The following is a 25,516-nucleotide window of genomic DNA, read 5'->3' on the forward strand; positions in this document are numbered from 1 at the left end:
TAAAACAATATGACACTTTAGTCAGTGAGTAATTGACTGAATGAAATCAATGAAACTAAAATCTGACAAAAGAAAACTCTTATTCAGAGGAGCGGTTCAGAGGAGCTGTTCAGAGGAGCGGTTCAGAGGAGCTGTTCAGAGGAGCGGTTCAGAGGAGCGGTTCAGAGGAGCTGTTCAGAGGAGCTGTTCAGAGGAGCGGTTCAGAGGAGCTGTTCAGAGGAGCGGTTCAGAGGAGCTGTTCAGAGGAGCTGTTCAGAGGAGCTGTTCAGAGGATGTAACTCACCTTGGAGCAGATCTGGTGGAGACTGGTGGCTATGGCTTCAGCAGGGCTGTCACATCGAAACACATGGCACTTCAGGACCCGCGTGTTTTTGTCTCTCGCCACGTAGGCAAAGTCCCTGAAACGTGGAGAGAACACACGCACGCACACACACACACACACACACACACACACACACACACACACACACACACACACACACACACACACACACACACACACACACACACACACACACACACACATATGAATCATCATAATTTGTAATGCAGTATGTACAGTATATAGAACACACATTGTGGTTATATTGATGGACCTGCGTAGTGTAGACTGTAGAGGCTCTAATGGATTATAGGGTACAATACTAAGACAGCATAACCGTTCACTCTTGAAGGCCCCTGGCGCAGGGAATACATATGTTACATTAATACCACAAGACATTGTGTTGTAATATAAATAGAGGGCGCTGTGGCATGGAGCTTTCTGCCTTCCAGAGACACACTGAGCATAGTCTGTCTGTCACTAGACCCTGTTGCCTGTCACTGTGGCTGGGAGTGACACACACACACTCACACACACTCACATTTAGAATCTTTATTTATGTCCACATAAAGACAATGTTTAAAGGACACAAATATTATCAGTGCACTTGTACATTGTGGGTTATTCTGATACATTCGTGCCCAAATTGACAATGGCAACCAAAGTTACACACACACATGGATGATGAACCTGACACACACACACACACACACACACACCTACACACACACACACACACACACACACACACACACACACACACACACACACACACACACACACACACACACACACACACACACACACACACACACACACACACACACACACACACACACACACACACACACACACACACACACACACACACACACACACACACACACACACACACACACACACACACACACACACACACGAAGGCAGATGTGATACAGCATGCTGAGAGCTTCAGAGTGCTGGTGCCACACAGCAGAGGAGAGGAGACAAGAGGAGAGGGGAGGAGAGGAGAGAGGAGAGGGAGGGGATGGGGAGGAGAGGACGAGGAGAAGAGAAGAAGAGGGGAGGAGAGGAGAGAAGAGAGGGGAGGAGAGAAGAGGAGAGGGGAAGAGAGGAGAGGGGGTGGGGAGGAGAGGAGATGAGAGGAGAAGAGAAGAGAGAAGAGGAGATAAGAGAAGAGAGGGAAGGAGAGGAGAGGAGAGGGGAAGAGAAAAGAGATGACAGGGGAGGAGAGGAGAGGAGAGGGGAAGAGGAAAGAGATGAGAGGGGAGGGGAGGAGAGGAGATAAGAGAAGAGCGGGGAGGAGAGGAAAGGGGAAGAGAATAGATGAGAGGGGATGAGAGGAGAGGGGAGGGGAAGAGAGGGGGAGAGGAGGAGAGGAGAACAGAGGAGGAGAGGGGAGGAGAGGAGAGGGCATAGGTGAGAGACTCCACAGAGAAAAAAACAACAACTTTACACTGACAATGGAGATGGAACACGGAAACACACACACCGATACACTACACACACACACGCGCACACACACACACACACACACAAACACACACAAACCAATATACTGTACACACACACACACACACACACACACATGGAGTAGCAGGGTGAGTCCTGGGTGAATCATGGTGTTTACCACTATGTTCATGACTCATTACCTGCTCTGTCTCCCCTGTTTAATTATGTTCTCACACTGTGGGTCAATAAGGCTCTCTCCTCCTGTCCTGTGGCCACAAGTGGGATGGTGTGTGTGTCTGTGTGTGTGTGTGTGTGTGTGTGTGTGTGTGTGTGTGTGTGTGTGTCTGTGTGTGTGTGTGTGTGTGTGTGTGTGTGTGTGTGTGTGTGTGTGTGTGTGTGTGTGTGTGTGTGTGTGTGTCTGTGTGTGTGTATGTGTGTGTGTATGTGTGTGTGTGTGTGTGTGTGTGTGTGTGTGTGTGTGTGTGTGTGGTTCAGGGACACATCAGCAGTATTTCTCTATAGCAGTGTCCTTGGTCTCAGTGTCTCTGCTTCTGGCATGAGTCTATAGTCTCTAGTGTTTGATAGTAAACACCCTGCAGCCGGTAGCCTGTCTGTTTCTCTGTGATTTAATATCTAAAAGTGATTTAGACCTTTTCTTCAAAGAGCAGCAGTGGCTGCGGGGCCTCGTTGCCGTGACGACCAGGTCTGATGGTTGGAGTGACAGGTGTGCATTACTGAAAAATACACACACACACACACACTCATGCAGACACACACACACACACACACACACGCGCGCGCGCAGACACACACACACACACACACTCATACACAAATATACACACACATACACACATACATACATACACATACACATACACACACACACACACACACACACACACATACACTCATACACACATACACAATACAAACACACACACACACACACATACACAAATACATACAAAAACCCACACATTAACATACACACATATACATACACATGCTCTACATACATACATACACACATATACACACATACATATACACATACATATACACATACACATACACATGTACAAACAAAAAAACGTTCACACATATACATACACATACACACAAATACACACAACAAGCATTTACCTCTCTCTGGGTCCAGGCAAGCAGACGGAAGGAAGAAAGGAAAGAAGCGAAGAAGGATAAGGAAGTCAGTAGGGAAATGAGTAACGACAAACAGAGAACAATAAAGAACAAAAGACAGAAAGACAGGAAGAGAAGAGACAGATAACATGAGGACAAGAGAAGAGACAGAGGACATGAGAACAAGAGAAGAGACAGAGGACATGAGGACAAGAGAAGAGACAGAGGACATGAGGACAAGAGAAGATACAGAGGACAGGAGGATAAGAGAAGAGACAGAGGACATGAGGACAAGAGAAGAGACAGATAACATGAGGACGAGAGAAGAGAAAGAGGACATGAGGACAAGAGAAGAGACAGAGGACAGGAGGACAAGAGAAGAGACAGAGGACGAGAGAAGAGACAGAGGACATGAGGACAAGAGAAGATACAGAGGACATGAGGACAAGAGAAGAGACAGAGGACATGAGGACAATATAAGAGAAAGAGGACATGAGGACGAGAGAAGAGACAGAGTACATGAGGACAAGAGAAGAGACAGAGGACATGAGGACAAGAGAAGAGACAGAGGACAAGTGTAACTGAGGGGTACAATTCCCTGACTGTATTGATAAGTATGGTATCATTAAACCACTACCGTCTTATGCACTTTAATTACTGGCCATACAGTACATGATATATATAATGATGAACACTTCCCACAATGAAATCGGTTCCACACAAAGTTGTAATTAAGTATTTATTGCAGCAAAAGGTACATAATATACTTCTCTATTTCACTTTGAATGCGCTTATAAGGCAAAGGAATGTGCGTAGGCAAATCAATAACGAATGTCCATTCTCTGGTTACGCAGGAGGTAATTATACAACCTGAATCTTAGGGAATTATATCTATGGTACACTAGTAATATAGCGGGAGATACTGGAAGGGTCCCCCCGGTTGTAAGCCAGCAAGGGTAGAGGATCTGTCGGTAATAGAGTCTGGGTCAACGATGATAAGGAGACTCCGAGTACGGGAGACGGTGCAATAAGATCTTGATCCACAGACGAATACAGCTGTTCTCCGTAGCCTGTAGCTCCACAGGGAAGAAAGCTAGCCTGCCTCAGGCTTCTGAGGGGCAGACTCGACGTGGCTCCTCACAGGGTAAATCCCACACACGTGTGGGCGTCGGCGATTCTCCGCTCCATTAATCACAGGACCAAAAGCAAATATAATCCAGCCGTAAAGGGCTATGCAGTCGTCGGGTAGATAATCCAGTGTACATGTCCACACGGTCCTCGTCTAGGGCTCCTCGGGTGAAAGCGCCATGAAAGCAGCCCAGCCTGGATAAGCACTCTAGCTGATACGAGGAAAACGTTGGTGATGCTGGTCACTGTAGAACTTTAGTCGCACGATACACTATACACAATTAGACTATTACTGACTTAATAGAATATGTCGCACTCGACGGTATAGCGCTAAACTCTGACACTTCAGTTATTAATTCGCACGCGGTCTCAATGCTCTATTTGGGGCCAAACAGGCCATACTTCACCGCACGTAGTATCGTGGGTGAGGCTTCAACTTATTGGGTAACATACTTCTGTATTCACCTGCGCCGTATTTATACGCTTAGATGAATAAACTAGTACCAGCTTTATTCCTGTCTCATATCCTTGCGCAATACCATTCATGTCCAGGCATGTCCCCGGCGGTGACTTTGAACCTGACTTTGGAGGCATGGCCTTGGCGCCTGTGGACCGCTGTCCAATAGGAGAATGAAATATTATGGTCTGTACTAGGCTAAAGGGATATTCCGTGTATATGTACAAGGAATATACAAGGGATATCAAACGATATACAAATATTATGCAATATATATCAATCAATAAATATATATATTCGGTTTAATCTGATCCTTTGTAACAGCCGCCTCCTAATTAGTCCCACCTAATTAGCTAAGCAGAGACAGATTAACCGCACTGTCCACTACTCAATGTCTGTTGTGAGGGGTAGGGCAGTTCACAAAGTCATGGGGTCATGGTCGTCATCAATAGTCTCGGGGAGCCTTGGCAACTCTATTCGCCTCGCCACGGGTCAGGGTGTAGATCCGCCCTTGGACGAGCACTTCGGCTGCTCGGACCTTTCCGTCGGCACCGGTGATCACTTTGCTTACGCGGCCAGCCGGCCACATAGCTCGGGGTAGTGACTGGTCGATAATCATGACGACTGTTCCTTCTGTCAAATTGTCTCTCTCTTTCACCCATTTCTGGCGGGTCTGTAGAGACGGTAGATAGTGGAGTAGGAAGCTGTTCCAAAACTTGTCAGCCAATACTTGACTGTACCTCCACATTCTTCGGCCGTTCGCTTCTTCAGGCCTGTACATTGTCTGTGGTAGCGCGGGGTCCAGCCGCCCCATCAAGAGTGTGTTGGGGGTGACTGGGTCGACATCTGCTACATCACTTGAGACGTAACCGAGGGGCTTTGAGTTCAATACTCCCTCGATCTCCGTGAGGACTGTCATTAGGACTTCTTCCGCCACGGTCTGGGCCCCAAGCACGGCGTACAGGGCTGTCTTTATTTAACGTACTTCTCGTTCCCAAGTTCCACCGAAGTGAGGTGCATTCGGGGGATTAAACTGGAAGTCAATCTGGGATGGAGCGAGGTGGGTCTTAAGTTCTGGGCCCATAGCTTGGAAGCTCTCTCTCAGCTCTCTTTCTCCGCCTTTGAAGTTTGTCCCGTGATCAGACAATAATATAGACGGTTTGCCTTTCCGCGATGTGAATCTTCGGAAGGCCATAAGGAATGAGTCTGTGCGCACGCAATTGGTTATAGCTCCGCTCCCGTTATCGTTAATTTCGTTTAAAAACCTTATTTGGACAGTACCAAAAGAGACTAGACCACATCGTATGTATTGATAAGACCTTCTACTAACTATATCAAAAGACAACATGGTTAGGGATAAGGAAAAGACGGGAAAGAAACAAGAAACGGCAAAGCTAACGGCGCAGATTGAAACTCGGTCAAAGACAATGACAGGCGACGCTGTGGCAGATCCGTTGGTGAGCCCCGGCGCGGGGAATATAGAGGAGAATACACAGGGACCAAAGACAATTGTCCCCGAGAGGGAGACAACAGATGACAACATAACAGGAACATCAGAAAAAAATACCGTGAAGGAAAAAGCAGGCGATTTTGAGAAGATAATAGCAAAATCATCCATCGGATCCCTCACTGCTCCAACAACATCAACTGACACAAGCAGTTCAGTTGCACAGCCCGACTTCAACTCTCTGACTATCCTGATCAAAGAACAGATGGTCGCTTTCAAAGCACACGTAGAAGAACAGATGGTCGCTTTCAAAGCACACGTAGAAGAACACTTGGTCGCACACGCTAAACACATTGATACTAAATTCGAAGAGGTTATGAGAGCGGTCGTTTTGCAGTCCGTGCGAATCACGACAGTGGAGATTTCGGTGACAGAAAACACAAAAGCAGTCAAAGCGAACGAAGGTAGCTTGACAGAGATGGGAGAAGAGATGGAAAGAGCTAAAGAGGAATATCGGAGGGAAATAAAATTGCTTAAAAACGAAGTGATGGAGAGGCAACTAGAAACCCATCGTTACCACAGGCGGAATAACATCCGCATTGTGGGGCTTGATGAAGCAGTGAACTGCGAAGACATCAACTTTCCAAAAGAGTTATCAACGATTTTGGAAAACTCCGATCCAAACAAAGTGCCAGAAGTGGAACAAGTTTACAGAATTGGTCCCCAGGGGCAAAGTATCAACGGGCCGAGAGTCATCATTGTCACTCTGCGGAAAACTACAACAAGGGATGACATCATCAAATATGCTCGCAACCAACGTGGGAAGCTGAAGTATGGTGATAAACCAATATTTATCTACGAAGATTTGAGCAGAGAGGCCATCATCCGACGTCAACCATACAAAGATGTGATGCAAAAGCTGTACAAAGCCGGCTACAAGCCAAGGCTAGCATATCCGGCGCTGTTATCATTCTTGGGCAATAACGGCCGCAGGTCAGGTCCATTTACACCCTTTGAAGCTGAGGATTTCCTGAATCAAAATGCAGCAAATAACCCAAAGCATGACGAAAATGCCGGAATCAGTTAAGCCTCTCTCTAAATATATACCAGTGTTGGAATGACTTTATTGTGTTCATCAATGAGGTCATTCCACCAGTGTTGGAATGACATTGTTGTGCTCATCAAAGTAGCAAACGATATGCAAGTCGTCTATAACAAAGTGTACTGTGTATAATACGATTCATAATACATTATAATTTCAGTCTCTGGTCTCTGAGGGGACAAATAAATATCAATGCAAAAAGATCTATCTGGAATATTCTGGGTTTATCGCTCAAATGCCCTGGCTCTCTTAGATCATTCTGGAATGTAAAATAGTCTAGGCACTAGTATATTCTACAACCTTCTAGAATATAAGGCACCATGACAACGAAGCATACAACTATAACAATAACATTCGGTGTGCATACACATAGCAGATAATAAATTAAATGAAGTGCAATCAGTCCTTAATAATACTTTAAAATTAACCACACATAAACGTATGAGCACAGCAAGGTTATTCTAACAATTTAAGTAATCACTCCATTAAAGGCACATTGAAGCGCTAAAAGGCGCTGCTTTTCTATCTTATCTAATCAGTTAAATCGGTTCTAGTGGCTTCTCCACGTTGATAATTATTTATCTCTTATTCCTTATCTATATCTTTCCATTGATTTTTATTTTATTTAATTTTTTCTTCTCATTACTCTATATTCTTTAAATATATTTTAACTTACATTGTTCTTTTCCAATGTTCTTCACATTAAGGTGTCAATATTACTCTATATTTTTTAAATATATTTTAACTTACATTATTCTTTTCCAATGTTCTTCACATTAAGGTGTCAATATTGCTCTACAATCTTTTCCTTTTTTTTTTTCCCCACACGTTGGTGGAGGGTTCAAAGGAATATGTCGATAAAGGTTTATTCTCTTTTTTTTATTTTATTTTTTATTTTTATCTTTAGGTTATTTATCACAATACTTCATTACAGTAAGGGAAGGTGCAAGACCAAAAGCGACATTCTATTGCAATAGAATGGAAATGTTAGATCCTATGGCAATGTGCATAGGAAAATTAGGATTACAATGCTCAGTTTGGGCAATCCGGTGGACCATGGGAGAAAGTCAATCGCGGAGGATGTGTTCTTGGAACACAGGCATGTTCGACTTTCTGGGTGAGGGGAAAATAGGGGATTTTTATTTGTATATATATATGTTTTTAAGCTCAGCTCTCAACGGGACCTCATTAATTGGATGTGCATCTATTGTAGCTTCATACTCCAGAAACATTACCAAAAACTACACGAAAACATGCATAGACTATGGCTAGTTTGAATATAATGGTATGGAACACCGGTGGGATAAACAAACAACACAAGCGCAAAAGCGTGCTTACACTGATGAAAAAAGAACATGTGGATGTGGCTCTATTAAGCGAAACGCACATTTTAGAGGGAGACATAAATACGTTAGCGGATAACATATACCATAATATTAGTCACTCTTCTTTTGCTACGAGAACTAGAGGGGTAGCCATAGTCGTCAGACGCAAATTAAATATCGAATTGAAAGGGGTATGGTCGGATGCTGAGGGGCGCATAACTATAGCTAGGATTATACACAATAACAGGAAAATTGCATTGGCAGCGGTATATGCCCCGAATTTGTACGAAGTGGGTTTCTTCACTTCACTAACAGGAGAAATGTTAAACCATCCCGAGTACTCATATATAATAGGTGCGGATTTTAATGCCATTTGGAACCCAAGGATGGACAAAACTTACCTTTCCTTCTCCAGCGAACAAAATAATTCATCTAAAGCATTAAAAGATTGGTCGAAATCAACAGGAGTAACTGATTTATGGCGTTCACTTAACCCCATGACCCGCAAGTACTCCTGTCGTTCGGCGAGACACAACACACTATCCAGAATTGATTACGTCTTTGCATCCCCGAGAATATTTGATAAATATGAAGTGGAAATGACACCCAATGCGCTATCAGATCACTGCTACTTAATCCTGAAAGCAACATTTGGTACACTATCTACCCGGGCCCCAAGATGGCGTTTTAATTCGATGCTGCTTAACAACAAGGAATTCATTACACAAATTAAAGAAGCTCTCACAGTATTCCTACAAGATAATGCTAACTCGGTGCAAGATCCCAGAATATTATGGATGTCGGTAAAGAATATGATCAAGGATTTCTCGGATAGATTTACCTCCATATTGCGCAAAAATCAAAACACAAAACTGTCTGAAATGGAAACGCTTTACTCAACGCTTTTTAATTCTTTAAAATACAACAACTCTACTAGACTAGATAACCAAGTTAACATTCTAAAGACAGAGATCAAAGCAATGTACAGACAAAAATCGGAATTGCAAATACGCAGCACTAGACAACAGCAGTACTTCCAAGGTTCTAAACCTAGTCACCTATTAGCCATGCGACTAAGAATTAATGCAAAATTTGCAGATATAACTGCCATTAGGAAACAACAAGCTCTAGTAACAGAACCCAAAATAATAAACGATACATTCAAAGAATTCTACTCCGATTTATATAACTCAGAAACGACCTTTGATCAAGACAAATTAGACACATATCTTAATCAAATTACTCTCCCTAAACTTACGGATGAAGACGCTAAACAGTTAGAAGTACCGATCACATTAGAAGAACTCAAGAAGGCCATATCCGGAATGAAAAACGGCAAAGCTCCGGGAATTGACGGTATCCCATCAGAAATGTACATTTCTTGCTGGGACATATTTGGACCCTTATTACTAAATATGATCTTATACTCAGTCAAAGAGGGAAGCTTCATTGAACACCAAAATACCGCACTCATTTCAGTTCTTCACAAAAAAGACAAAGACCCCACTGAATGCGGTAGTTACCGTCCTTTAAGCCTCCTCGGAACCGATGTCAAACTGTACTCTAAGATATTAGCCATCAGATTGCAAAAGCATATGACGTCTTTAGTTCATCCGGACCAAACAGGCTTCATAAAAGGTCGCCTGATCAATGATAACATAAGGCGAATACTGTACGTACTAGATACAGACAAAGAAGACATCACACCTAAGGCGATACTATCCCTGGATGCTATGAAAGCATTTGACAGGTTGGAATGGCCGTTTCTATGGGCAGTATTGGAAAGGATGGGGTTAGGAAAAGGTTTCATTGATATGATTAAAGTACTATACAAGGACCCATCGGCCAGGATTACAACAGGCACATTCATCTCCGATATCTTTCCGGTATCACGCTCAGCCAGACAAGGTTGCCCTCTTAGTCCCGGACTATTCGATCTATCATTAGAACCTTTAGCACAATTTATAAGACAATCCCAACACATAGAACCAATAGTAATCAAGGGCACACATCATAAAATTAGTTTATATGCGGACGACGTAATATTGTTCATGCAAAACCCCAACAACACATTGCCGCTTATACTCAAGTTGATAGAGAACTTTGGTGATTTATCGGGATTTAAAATAAATTGGCCTAAGTCGGCTTTTCTTCCTCTTAACACCAGTGCAAAAAAAGAGACAACCCTCCCAGGTGCGATACCCATGGTCAAACATTTCAGATGCTTGGGTGTGGAAATATTTCCCACCATAAGACAAACGGTGAAGCACAATTACACAAAAATACAGAACAAAATCAAGGACGACCTGGACAGGTGGGCAAAACTTAAAAACTCAGTACAGGCAAGGGTATCAATAGTTAAGATGGATGTATTACCAAGAATCAATTTCTTCAGCTCAATGCTTCCGTTACCTCCTCCAGAGGGCTACTGGAAAAGATTACAAACCTCCACATACAAATTTATTTGGAATAACAAACCACCTCGCATAAAAAGATCCACCGCACAGAGAAATAAAGCAGACGGTGGCATGGCAGTCCCAGATTTTTTACAATATTTTAATGCCTTCACATTAAGACCATTGAAGAAGATATGGTTTGACCCCGAGGCTTTGGTATCTTGGAGAAAATTAGAAGAAAACATAGTAGCCCCACAGAGATTGAAAGACATAGCATACACTAAACTTTCAATCAAGCATTGTGAGCGAGAATTTGGCCCAATAATAACCCATGCAATCAGGACATGGCGGGAAACACAAAGGAAATTTCCTAACCCTCAAGTATGGCATAATCACACTCCCATATTCAATAACAATGCTCTCTTAATGGGAAAACGACCTATAAGATTCCCTGTATGGGAAGAAAGAGGCATACACTCATTAGGGGATATTTTTAATAACAAGGGCCTCTGTAGTTATGTCGAAATATGCATAAAGTTTAACCTTACCGAGTCCACATGGCTTTTTTACATACAGTTACGACTTTGTATGAGATCTCACGGTGTTCCATTACACATACCAATTGAACACCACAGATACCACAAATTTTTCTATGAAAGAGATACATTGGGAGGTTTTGTATCAGGTTTTTATTATCAATTACTAACGTCCTCGTATGAAACCCTTCAACTAGACAATGTCTGGAGGAGGGATATACCAGACCTGGAAAATGACTTTGATTGGCAAGGAGCCTGGGCAAATGTCCGACTTACATCAAGGAACCCGGATCATCAACAAATCAATCTGAACTATATTCACAGGACATACTTGACTCCTATAAGGCTGTGCAAAATGGGGCTTATACAAGACTCCAAATGCTCCCAATGTACAAATGGGGACGAAGGAACATTTATGCACATGTATTGGGACTGCCCACCAGTTAAGGCATTCTGGAAAGATGTGTCCCAACAATTATCAATACTCGTATTTTGGAATATACCTGTACACCCCGCGGTATTGCTATTGAATGATGTTTTTGAGTTTGCAGTGAATCCACAACTAAAAAGATTGGTTTTATCGGGTATCACAGTAGCTAAAAAACTGATCGCATCACGTTGGTTTCAACCGGAAAAAATGTGCCGGAAAGTGTGGTTTCTTACATATCTCGATGTGATATATCAAGAAATATCTACAGCAAGAATTCTGGGGCTCAATGAATCCAAAATGTCAATGTGGTTAGAAGTGGTGGAGAGAATAAAAGCTAGCCTATAATGGTGATGTTTGGTTAGGAGTGAGGGATAATGGAGGCACTATCCAAGAGGGGGTCCGGGAGGGGGGGGTTTGAGCTGGAGCATATGTGTGTAGGGTTTTAGAAAATAGGTATTAGGGGTATATTATATACTAACATTTATATAATTGTAACTTCGCTGGATATACACTGTATACGGTTAAAATGTTATTATTGACTATTTTTGTTTTATCCTGTTTCTGTACTTGCATATATTTTAACCACCTTTACTGAAAGTTTAATTATACATTGTGTGTTGAGTACTGACTTTTAATAAGTTTTGTTTTGCAATAATAAAAAAAATTAAAAAAAAAAAAAAAAAAAAAAAGGGAATGAGTCTGTGCTCATGGTTGGAAGGAGTTCTATATGCATCGCTCGGGTGGTCATGCATTTGAATACAATACCCCACCACTTCTCGGTTCCTCTTCCTTTCTTTACATACAGCGGGATAGATTGTTGCTTGCGTGGGGCTATTCTTGAGCGAGCCAGGATGAAGGCAGTATGTATTTCTCCTCCCTCCTCTCGGGCACGCAAGTAGGCCACCGAACCGTAGGCTTCTTCGGAGGCGTCGCTGAAGACGTGCAGGTCCATCTGGCACGTCTCCGGCCTCACTGTGGGTGGGAAGTAGCTGCGGCGTATGTTGACACCTAGGAGTGAGCTGAGTTCTGTCTCCCACTCTCTCCATGTGGAGGCAAGGTGTTCGGGTATGGGGTCGTCCCAGCCCTGGTCCTTGTCCCATAATGCTCTTACAATCATCTTTGCCCTGGTGGTGTAAGGTAGAATACATCCCAACGGGTCATATTGTCTGGCGAGTGTTCTGTATACACTCCGTCTGGTGGTCGGTAGTGCAGTCGACCTTCCCTGCTCCTTGGTCAGGGGTGTGTGTTTATAATGGAGCGAGTCTGTTTTGAAGCGCCAGACTAGTCCTAATGTCATTTCTTGGGCTTCTCCTGGGATGGTCGCCATCCAGGTCTCGCTGCTTGCTGCCTTGTCCTCGGGGGAGAGGCTGCGCAATACTTGCGGGTCGCTGCTGGCCCACTGCCTGAGATCAAAGCCGCCTTTGATCAGGGAGGCGCGGAGCTTGAGTAGAAGGGCCTCGGCTTCTTCTGGCGTCGAGACGCTTTGCAGACAGTTGTCCACGTAGAAACTATTTCCTACACTTTGTCGGACCTCTTCATCGGCTGCTGGGTCCTCTGCGACGTGTTTTTGCAGTGCAAACGTAGCACAGCATGGGCTGCATGTGGTTCCGAAAGGGAGGACTTCCCATTGATAGATGGCTGGTTGCTCGTCCCCGATCCTCTCTCTCCATAGGAACCGCAGCAGGGGCTTGTCCTCCTCCACTAGTCTCACCTGCAGGAACATCCCTTTGATGTCGCCGCTGATGGCCACCTTGTCTTGGCGGAAACGTAGTAACACGCCTAGTAGAGAGGGGCCTAGTGTTGGGCCGGGCAAGAGCTCTTTATTCAGATTTTGTGATCCGATCTGGTAGCTGCAGTTGAACACAATACGATCCTTGCCGTTGTGGTGGACTTTGTGGTGCGGCACGTACCATGATTCGGTCGTCTGATCGGCCTCTTTAATGTCAATTTTCTTTATGTGTCCCGCTGTGATTAGCTTGTTAATCTCAGCGCGGTACACAGTCTCTTGAGCGGGGTCTCTGGCTAGGCGCCGCTCTGTGTTCAATAGATACCGCTCCGTCGCTTCTTTTGGGGCGTGGAAGGTAGGCATACCCTCTCGCCTCAGGAGTGGAGTTGCGTATCTCATCACTCCGTTGACTTTGACTCTCTTTGTCCCCTGCTCGAGGAGGGCTATAGCGTAAATGTCTTCCTTGGAACGAATGTCTTTCTTTTCGTTCTTAAAGGGCATTGTCTCTAGTGTCCATAGCCTCTCGACATGCTGTAGGAGGGTGGTGTCTTCTTCTGTCACTCTGGAGTGGAGGCAGCTAGTGGCTGCTGTTCGGTTAAGGGACCTAGCGAGGGGGCCTTGTAGTGTCCATCCTAGGCGGGTCTCGACTGCTGCAGGACAGCCTCTGGGCCCTGTGTGGACCCGTTCCATCGGGACGAGGAGGTCTGCATGGTCGGAGCCTATCAGCAGGGTCGGGGTGGCACCGTCTATGAGCGGTATAGGTAGTTGACGCAGGTGCACATATTTATCCATCAGCTTGGCAATGGGGTAGGTGTACTGCGACAGGCCTATTTCTTGGCTGGTGAAAGCGTTAGTAATCCTATACCGTCTCTCTGGCTGCCCGCTTGCTGCGATAGTGAAGGAGACATTCTCGCCCTTTATCGTCTTTAGATCTCTTCTTATTGTCCGAATCGTCATCTGGTTTTCGCTCCCCCGCAGCCCCAGCTGGGCCGCAGCGGACGCGAGGAGAAGGGTCTTCTCTGACCCGTCGTCAAGGACGGCGTAAGTGTCCATGACCTTGTCTTGGTAACTCAGTGTTACGCGGACCACCTTTAAGAGCACCCGGGCGCCCCCGCTGCTGGCGGGGTCAATGTACATAACACTTGCCTTTGTGCTGCTTGAGGGTGCAGGCTTTCTTCTGTTACTGTCGTGTAGGACATCTAGGTGGGCTCCGTCACACCGATTACACCTCTTCTTTAAGCGGCAATCGGCTGCCATGTGACTGCGCGCACATCGGTAACAGCGTCGGTTGGACTTTATCCATTGACTCACCTCGTCGGCGGTCATCTTCTTGAACGTGTCACATTGTGACAACCAGTGTTCCTTTTCGCAGTACGGGCACACCATCTTCCACTTCTCTTTCATCGAGGGGGTACTGTGGTTCTTGCTGCTCGGTACTGATTCTGATTGGTGCATGACGGTCACCAATCTGCGGCCATCGTTTGCTCTCCTAGGTCCCTCTCTGGAGCTTGGTGTGCTCCGCATGAACGTATCCAACCGTAGGCTGTTGACTTCTCTCGCCAGGAAGTCGGCTAGGTCTAGGAGGGATGGCTCGGGACCGTTAGGATCACGGTGGTCTCTTTGCCGCCTGAAGCGCTCTTGTCGGGCGGGCGGAAGCTTCTCTAAAATCCTCTCGACATTAGAGTTTGCGTACAGTTCGTGCATACCCTTTTCTCTTTGCGCCCCCAGCATCCCTACCAGGGATTGTACCTTGATAGACAGGTCATCTAGTGAGCGATTGTCTGTGGCTGGGGGTAGGCGGTCAATATGCCTTATCTCTTGTATTACGTAGTCCCATATGCATCCATATCTTTGGTCGAGTGCTCCTAGAGCCGCGGTGTATGGGGTAGTAGAGGTGGCATAGGCCAGCGCTATATTGTGCGCTCGGGACACCTTGAGGTGCTTCAGTAGGATAGCATATTTGTACGGTTCATCAGCTACATCGGACATCATTGTCTCTAAGCACATTCGTAGCTCTGTGTACTGTGCTCTGTTCTCGTGTGTGAAGTCCGGGAACGTCGGTGTGCCAATGTATGATGCCATGGATGGCTGGCACATCGGTGAGCGTTGGAAGAGAGGCCTCCTAGGCGAGTCTCCTCTTACGCCTCTTGGTGGGCTGGTACCTGCTGGATACCATGGCCCGCGTATCCAGGTGCTGTTCCTCGGGGCTGGTCGTGCGTCAAGCTCACCCGTGAATTGAGTCGGGGGTCTGTAGCGCAGAGCCGCGGGGGTAAAGCCTGGGCTGTACTGGACCTCCTGGTCCTGTGGAGTACTGTGCTGCTGTTGGGCTTGACTCTCCTCCTCTCCCTCTTCTTCTTCCTCTGGCAGGTCATCTAGATCCTGTAGTCGTCTATTTAGCCTCTCCGCGGTGTAGACCGTTTCTTCCTTGTAGCTGGGTCTCACTTGGACCGGACGGGGAAGGGGTTTGGAGGGGGGTATAGGCTCTCTCTGGTGGTCGGGCTCAGGGTCGCTTGATCGGGTCGGGGAGGGTGCCCTTGACCCTTGTCTTGACGAGGCCCTGGAGCCCCGTGCGGAGGGAGGGGGTATTGCCCTGGTGATCAGCTGCTCCATTATCTGCGCTTGTAATCGGTCGCGCTCGGCTTCGCGCTTGGTGAGAGCGAGGTCGCGCTCTGCTTCTCTTTGGGCACCGGCAGCGGCGCGCTGGGCTTCGGCGGCGGCGCACTGGGCTTCGGCCCGGTCTCTTCCCATATTCTCTTCCGTCTGAAGGCGTCTAATCTCTAGACGTATACGATCTTCGTCGCTCCGTTGCTGCGCTTGAAGGCGTTCTCTTTCCATGGAAGAATGTTCGCGCTCACTAAGCGTCTGTGCTTGGAGTCGATCGCGCTCTGTTGAGGCTGCCAGGCTGGCGAGGAAGGCCTGTGCCAGCATCTTGTCCGCCTCGCTGGGGGAAGACGCTGGTTGAGGTGATCCGCTCCTGGTAGTACTCGTTGGAGATCCGTTCTCCTGTGGCGAGTCGAGGAGATCCATCTCCGGGGTGCTCGCCTCTTCTTGTAGTGGGTCGAGTTCCATCCCTGGAGGGCTGTCTTTATCCTGGAGCTCTCCGGGGACTACTTCTTCGGTCTTGGCGGGGGGTAAAGTCATGTCGGGTCCCTCCTGGTCTCCACCGTGAGCTTGGTCAGTTACGTTAGAACCCACTAGGGCCTCTATTGGCGGGGTAGCCTGGTCGATAGGGTCGGACATAATTTTACTATCTACTTTTTCCGCGTTTACCGTCTGTAGAAAGCTAGGTAGTATATTGGCAACGTAATCCTCTAAGTACTGAGGTGTCTGCCGTCTACGCTGCGGGCGATCTATTTTAGGAGAACCGTTTTGTGGAGTGTTCATCATTGGCCATGTCAATATTAATACCACTATATTAATATTACGCTAGTTACCCTCCGGCTCGAAGGACCAATTGTAACTGAGGGGTACAATTCCCTGACTGTATTGATAAGTATGGTATCATTAAACCACTACCGTCTTATGCACTTTAATTACTGGCCATACAGTACATGATATATATAATGATGAACACTTCCCACAATGAAATCGGTTCCACACAAAGTTGTAATTAAGTATTTATTGCAGCAAAAGGTACATAATATACTTCTCTATTTCACTTTGAATGCGCTTATAAGGCAAAGGAATGTGCGTAGGCAAATCAATAACGAATGTCCATTCTCTGGTTACGCAGGAGGTAATTATACAACCTGAATCTTAGGGAATTATATCTATGGTACACTAGTAATATAGCGGGAGATACTGGAAGGGTCCCCCCGGTTGTAAGCCAGCAAGGGTAGAGGATCTGTCGGTAATAGAGTCAGGGTCAACGATGATAAGGAGACTCCGAGTACGGGAGACGGTGCAATAAGATCTTGATCCACAGACGAATACAGCTGTTCTCCGTAGCCTGTAGCTCCACAGGGAAGAAAGCTAGCCTGCCTCAGGCTTCTGAGGGGCAGACTCGACGTGGCTCCTCACAGGGTAAATCCCACACACGTGTGGGCGTCGGCGATTCTCCGCTCCATTAATCACAGGACCAAAAGCAAATATAATCCAGCCGTAAAGGGCTATGCAGTCGTCGGGTAGATAATCCAGTGTACATGTCCACACGGTCCTCGTCTAGGGCTCCTCGGGTGAAAGCGCCATGAAAGCAGCCCAGCCTGGATAAGCACTCTAGCTGATACGAGGAAAACGTTGGTGATGCTGGTCACTGTAGAACTTTAGCCGCACGATACACTATACACAATTAGACTATTACTGACTTAATAGAATATGTCGCACTCGACGGTATAGCTCTAAACTCTGACACTTCAGTTATTAATTCGCACGCGGTCTCAATGCTCTATTTGGGGCCAAACAGGCCATACTTCACCGCACGTAGTATCGTGGGTGAGGCTTCAACTTATTGGGTAACATACTTCTGTATTCACCTGCGCCGTATTTATACGCTTAGATGAATAAACTAGTACCAGCTGTATTCCTGTCTCATATCCTTGCGCAATACCATTCATGTCCAGGCATGTCCCCGGCGGTGACTTTGAACCTGACTTTGGAGGCATGGCCTTGGCGCCTGTGGACCGCTGTCCAATAGGAGAATGAAATATTATGGTCTGTACTAGGCTAAAGGGATATTCCGTGTATATGTACAAGGAATATAAAAGGGATATCAAACGATATACAAATATTATGCAATATATATCAATCAATAAATATATATATTCGGTTTAATCTGATCCTTTGTAACAACAAGAGAAGAGACAGAGGACATGAGGACAAGAGAAGAGACAGAGGACAAGAGGACAAGAGAAGAGACAGAGGACATGAGGACAAGAGAAGAGACAGAGGACAAGAGAAGAGACAGAGGACATGAGGACAAGAGAAGAGACAGGGACAGGAGACAGATGAGAGCACTGTTAATACATACAACACCAGGCTGAGTTCAGCCTTAACCCTATAGAGACACTTCACCTCAATCACTAGGTCTCTCTGTCAACTGTGTGCTTGTACATGTGTATGTGAATGTATGTGTATGTGTATGTGTGTATGTGTATGTGTGAAGCTTCTCAGATATGTGTACTCGTCATTTTGGTGCAGGAGCTTAACAGAACGCTCCATTACAACACAGCACACCTCCACACACACACACACACACACACACACACACACACACACACACACACACACACACACACACACACACACACACACACACACACACACACACACACACACACACACACACACACACACACACACACACACACACACACACACACACACACACACACACACACACACACACACACACACACACACACACACACACACACACACACACACACACACACACACACACACACACACACACACACACACACACACACACACACACACACACACACACACACACACACACACACACACACACACCCGACATATAGTGTCCAGTGCCTACCACCCTGAAACTCAGGGGGCTCTAGAATGTTGGCATCGGACATTATGTAATTACAGTCCATGTTGCGTAAATATTGCTTGGACACAGAGAAAGATTGGGATGAGGGTGTCCCCCTTGTTCTATTTGCTGCGCGAGAGACCATGCAGGAGTCTCTTGGTTTCAGTCCTGCTGAGCTCATTTTCGGGCACACTGTTAGAGGGCCTCTGAAAGTTCTTAAAGAACGGTTCATGTCAAAGGGTGCCAGCACACCCACTAATGTTCTAGATTTTGTTAGCCAGTTTCGAGAGCGACTGCATCAGGCGTGCTCTCTCGCAAAAGAAGCGCTCTCTTCATCCCAGGGAACTATGAAACGGCACTATGACGAGAGAGCTGTTTCTCGATCTTTCCAGCCAGGTGATAAGGTTCTAGTCCTGTTACCTATCCTTGGCTCTGCTCTTTCTGCTCGTTTTTCCGGATGTACAACCACAATCAGTGCCTCATGTGTTGGGCGCTCATAGTCCAAAATTAAAACCTTGAATTAAGGCATAAGAAGGGATCCGGGAATGTGCTGGCGGATGCTCTGTCTCGGAGATAAGAATCTCATGCTGTCAACTTATTATTTGTTGACTCGTTCATTGTTGACCCGAGTGGTTGTTGTACCGCCTCTTGTTGTTTTCTTTTTTTCATGGCTCTTTACTTTGACATGCATATCGGAGATGGGGATCTCATTGTTAAAAACATGTTTTGTTGGTGTTATGTGTTTGTTGTGAAGGGCCAGATTAAACCGAATATATATATTTATTTATATATATATATTTAATTGTATTTGTATATTCTCTAATATTCCCTGATATCCCTTGTATATTCCTTGTACAATATGCATTGAATATCCATTCTAGCCTACTGAACATCCCATAATAGTCTCCATTCTACTATTGGTCGAGACCTTGGTGCCAGGCTGCCATACCCCTCAGACCCAGTTCAAACGTACCGCTCGACATGTACGAACAAGTCCTAGTTCCGCGTAGGAATTTGGCTACCGCACCACTAATGGGACTATTTGTTCATAGTGCGTATATATACTGCGCTACTAAAGTAGGACTTTCTTTTCAGTCCAGTTTCTTACCCTCCAATAGAGTCACAGACGTAAAGCCTCCCCGCGACGCCACGTGTGGGAGTAAGGCCAAGTTCGCCTACCATCGGTATTGAGACATCGTGTATATTAATATTTGAATAGTCATATTTGGCACTATATCGTCGAGTTGGACGTAGTCTATTAAGCTAATAATAGTCTGTTAATATATAGTGCTTCGTGCGGTGAGAATACTACCGTAGTCAGTACCCCATCGTTTCGGGCAGAGAACTGGCTGCTTACCCAGGGTGGTTGACCCTATGTGAAGCTGCACCCGAGGAGCCCCAGAGCCGACGAGCGAGTGGACCTGTATACCGGATTATTCTACCGACGACAGCCCGCCTTCCCAGGCACGGATTATGCTTTGGATACTTTGATTATTCCATGGATAAAGACCCCCGACACTGCCGTGTGTTGGAACCCCCCCCCCCTGGAGAGGACGCAAGGTGAGGAGACGCTCTGCAAGACGAGGTCTCTTCACGTCTCTCCCCCGTGGACCGGAGAGAGCCGGCCCACAAAGAGTCCACCTGCTTTCATCTGTGGTCCAAGGATCGCCGGCGCATTGAACGGCACTACAGTGGGTTCACCTGGGATACCCTTGGCCGGACGAGGCAGCTGGATTCTACCCCCCCCCCCCCTCCTACTCCTGTCGGCTTACAAGCGACCGGATTAACCCCCTCTAGTGTATCCAGCCTATAATCATTAAAGTATCATTGCTGTTATTCCTTAACTATTCCAGGTCGTATATTTACCACCTGCGCCTTCAGAGATTGGACATTTTCTATTGATATACCGACGAATACTCCTTGCCATAAAAGTGCATACTATTTCAATTCATAAATGTAATTAAGTGATTAAGTGTTTATTCTACACACCATCGCTGTGTAGGAAATAAAGACCTGTTTCTAATTCGTACATTTGTGTTGGATCCGTTTCATCTACATGAGAGTGTTCATGATAATATATTTATGCCGTGTACTGGGTGGCCGAATATTAAGTACAAAGGTAGTGGTAGTAAGTATCATATCTAGTAATACAGTCAGGGAATTGTACCCCTCAGTTAAAATTGGTCCTTCGAGCCGGAGGGTAATTAGTGTAATATTAATATAGTGTTATTAATATTGAAATGGCCTATGATGAACACTCCACGAAACGATCCTCCTAACCAACGCCCGCAGCGCGAACGACGGCTCCCTCAGTACTTAGAGGCTTACGCTGTCAGTCAACAACCTAGTCTTCTACTAACAGTAAACGCGGTAAAACTAGAAAGTAAAAGTATGTCTAACCCCAACGCCCAGACTACCCCGACCATAGAGGCCCCTACGGGCTCTAATGTAACTGACCAAGTTCACGGTGGGGACCAGTGGGAACCAGACATGACTTCACACCCCGCCAGTACTGAAGAAGTAGTCCCCGATGAGTCCCGGGAGGAATACAACGCTACCGAGAGAGAACTCGGCACGGAAGAAGACGGGGAGAGCACCGTGGAGATAGAGCTCCAAGGCTCCGCAAGGAGTACCCCGAGGGAAGGCTCCCCTATACAACCGCCTTCTCCCAGCGAGGCAGAGAGGACCCTACAGCAGGCATTCCTCGTCAGCCTGAAAGCCTCTACTGAACGCGATAGACTCCAGGGTGAACGCGATCGATTGCAGCTACAGCAACGGAGCGAAGAAGAGCACATACGCCTGGAAATAAGACGCATTCAGATGGAAGAGAATGTGGCCCGAGACCGAGCAGACAGCCAGCGAGCAGCTGCTGGTGCTCTACGGGACGCAGAGCGCGACAGACAGCAGTCGCAACTAATAGAACAGCTGATCAGACGGGCAACACCCTCTCCCTCCGCCAGAGGCTCCAGGAACTCATCTAGACACACCTCCAGGGCGGCATCCCCTAGCCGAGTAAACAACCCTGAACTTGACCAACAGACGAGGTCTATACCCCCCACAGACCACCTCCCCCCACCGGTCCAAGCGAGACCTAGCAACCGGGAAGGAGCAGCATATCCTGTGGAGAGGCTAAACCAGAGACTACAAGCACTGGATGACCTAACTGAAGACGAAGAGGAAGAGGAGGAGAACCACGCCCGAAGACAGCACAGTACTCTACCGGACCAGGAGGTCCGGTACAGCCCAGGCTATACTCCCGCGGAGCTGCGCTACAGACCCCCGACTCTATACACGGGTGAGCACGACGCACGACCCGCACCGAGGAACAGCACCTGGACAAGCGGGCCATGGTACACTGCCGGTACCAGCCCATACCAAGGAGCGGGAGGAGACTCGCCTAGGAGGCCTCTCCCCCAACGCTCGCCGATGTATCCACAGTCAGCGTCATACATTGGCACGCCTATGGTACCCGACTTCACCCAAGAGAACCGGGCCCAGTATACAGAACTCCGCATGTGTCTGGAGACCATGTTGGTGGATGTATTGGATGAACGCCACAAATACGCCATCCTACTGCAGCACTTAAAGGTGCCCCGCGCACATAATATAGCGCTCGCCTACGCGACTTCCACCACCCCATACACAGCAGCGCTGGTAGCATTGGACCAGAGGTATGGGCGCATATGGGATTACGTGATCCAGGAGATCCGACACATCGACCGCTTACCCCCAGCAATAGACAATCGAGCACTGGACGACCTGTCCATCAGAGTGCAGTCCCTGGTAGGGATGTTGGGAGCGCAAAGAGAGAAGGGGAAGTATGAACTTTACGCCAACTCAAATGTGGAAAGGATTCTGGAGAAGCTGCCGCCCGCTCGTCAGGAGCGCTTTAGGCGGCAGAGGGACCACAGAGACCCGAATGGCCCCGAACCGAACCTCCTCGATCTAGCAGACTTCCTGGCGAGAGAAGTCAGCAGCCTACGGCTAGATACATTCGGACGGAGCACCCCTGGCTCCAGAGAAGGAACCAGACGACTAAATGATGGAAGAAGATCGGTGACTGTGATGCACCAATCGGAGTCAGTACCGAGCAGCAGGAGCCACAGTACCCCCTCCAGAACGGAGAAGTGGAAGATAGTGTGCCCCTACTGTGAGAAAGAACACTGGCTAGCGCAATGTGACTCCTTCCCCAAGCTGAACGCGGAGGAAGCAGGTCAATGGATAAAGTCCAACAAGCGCTGTTTTCGCTGTGCGCGCTCACACATGGCAGCCGAATGCCGCTTAAAGAAAAGGTGCACCAAGTGCGATGGAGCCCATCTGGACATACTTCACGACAGTAACAGACGGCGCCCTTCACCTGCACCATCCAGCCGCAAAGCGAGCGTCATGTACATCGATCCCGCCAGCAGCAGTGGAGCCCGAGTACTCCTAAAAGTAGTGCGTGTGACACTAAGCTACCAGAATAAAGTCCTGGACACTTACGCCGTCCTCGATGACGGGTCAGAGAAGACCCTGCTGCTCGCCTCCGCTGCGGCCCAGCTAGGGCTGCGGGGAAGCGAAACCCAAATGACAATTCGGACAATAAGACGAGATTTGAAGACGATAAAGGGCGAGAATGTCTCATTCTCTATCGCAGCAAGCGGCCAGCCTGAGCGACGGTACCAGATTGCAGACGCTTTCACCAGCCAAGAAATAGGACTGTCGCGGTACACATACCCCGTCGCCAAGCTGATGGAGAAATATGCACATCTGCGCAAGTTACCGATCCCGCTCATAGACAATGCTATGCCGACCCTGTTGATAGGCTCCGACCATGCAGACCTCATTGTCCCGATAGACCGGGTTCATACCGGACCCCGAGGCTGTCCTGCAGCAGTCGAGACCCGTTTGGGATGGACTCTCCAAGGCCCGCTCGCCAAATCTCTCAACCGAAGTACAGCCACTAGATGTCTCCACTCCCGAGTCACAGAGGGAGAAACCGCACTCCTGCAACACGTAGAGCGGCTATGGACCCTGGAACAAATGCCCTTTAAGAACGGAAAGAAAGACATTCGCTCTAAAGATGACATTTACGCCATTCACCTCCTCGAGACAGGGACCAAGAGAGTCCCGGTCAACGGCGTGTTGAGATACGCCACGCCACTCCTGCGGCGAGAAGGAATGCCTACTTTCCACGCCAAGACAGACGCCACAGAACGGTACCTGCTGAACACGGAGCGGCGCTTAGCCAAGAACCCCGCCCAAGAGAGTGTATACCGCGCTGAGATTGAGAAGCTCATCACAGCGGGACACGTCACAAAGATGGACATTAAAGAGGCTGACCAGACCACTGAATCGTGGTACGTGCCCCACCACAAGGTCCATCACAACGGTAAAGACCGCATAGTATTTAACTGCAGCTACCAGATCGGATCCCAAAATCTGAATAAAGAGTTACTGCCCGGTCCCACACTCGGCCCCTCCCTAATCGGCGTTCTACTCCGCTTCCGCCAGGAAAAGGTGGCCATCAGCGGGGACATTAAAGGAATGTTCCTGCAGGTGAGATTAGTAGAGGCGGACAAGCCCCTGTTAGGGTTCCTATGGAGAGAGAAGCCAGGAGATGAGCACCCAGCCATCTACCAATGGGAAGTCCTCCCCTTCGGAACGACGTGCAGCCCCTGCTGTGCGACATTTGCACTACAGAAACATGTAGCAGAGGACCCAGCAGCGGACGAAGAGGTCCGACACAGCGTAAAGAACAGCTTCTACGTAGACAACTGTCTACAAAGCCTTTCAACCCAGGAAGAAGCCGAGGCTCTCCTGATTAAACTCCGCGCCTCATTGATCAAAGGCGGCTTTGATCTCAGGCAGTGGGCCAGCAGCGATCCGCAAGTACTGCGCAGCCTCTCCTCCGAGGACAAGGCAGCCAGCAGCGAGACCTGGATGGCTACAATCCCGGGAGAAGCCCAGGAGATGACCCTGGGATTGGTGTGGCGATTCAAAACAGATTCGCTTCACTACAGACACAAGCCCCTGACTACGGAGCAGGGAAGGCCGGCGGCGGCGCCGACCACCAGACGGAGTGTGTACACAACACTCGCCCGACAATATGACCCGCTAGGATGTATTCTACCGTACACCACCAGGGCAAAAATGATTGTACGAGCATTGTGGGACAAGGACCAGGGCTGGGACGACCCCATCCCCGCACACCTTGCATCCACCTGGCGAGAGTGGGAGATGGAGCTCCACTCACTCCCAGGCATTAATATGCGCCGAAGCTACTTCCCACCCACGGTGAGGCCAGAGACATGTAAAATGGACTTACACGTCTTCAGTGACGCCTCAGAGGTCGCATACGGATCAGTAGCCTACTTGCGGGCCCAAGACCAGGGGGGAGAGATCTACACAGCATTTGTCCTCGCCCGCTCGAGAATAGCCCCACGCAAGCAACAATCTATCCCACGTCTAGAGCTCTGCGCAGCCCTAGCCGGAGCGCACCTAGCCACGCTCATCCAACGTGAGCTCACCATACCGGTGTCTAGAACAATCCTGTGGTCAGATTCCACGACGGTACTC

General features: G+C 47.6%; 1 protein-coding gene across 1 annotated transcript in view; it reads right to left on the reverse strand.

Moving 5' to 3' along the window:
- apbb2a (amyloid beta (A4) precursor protein-binding, family B, member 2a) overlaps positions 1-25,516 on the reverse strand; it is a gene marked incomplete at its 5' end in the record, with an annotated part of 147,599 nt that overhangs the window by 31,451 nt on the left and 90,632 nt on the right. The window contains one exon of the mRNA XM_084332112.1: positions 284-398. Coding sequence (XP_084188238.1) covers positions 284-398 — 115 coding nt within the window. The remainder of the gene's footprint in view (positions 1-283; positions 399-25,516) is intronic.

The sequence above is a fragment of the Notolepis coatsorum genome (assembly GCF_963971535.1).
Source record: "Notolepis coatsorum genome assembly, chromosome: 16".
NCBI classification, from domain to species: Eukaryota; Metazoa; Chordata; class Actinopteri; order Aulopiformes; family Paralepididae; genus Notolepis; species Notolepis coatsorum.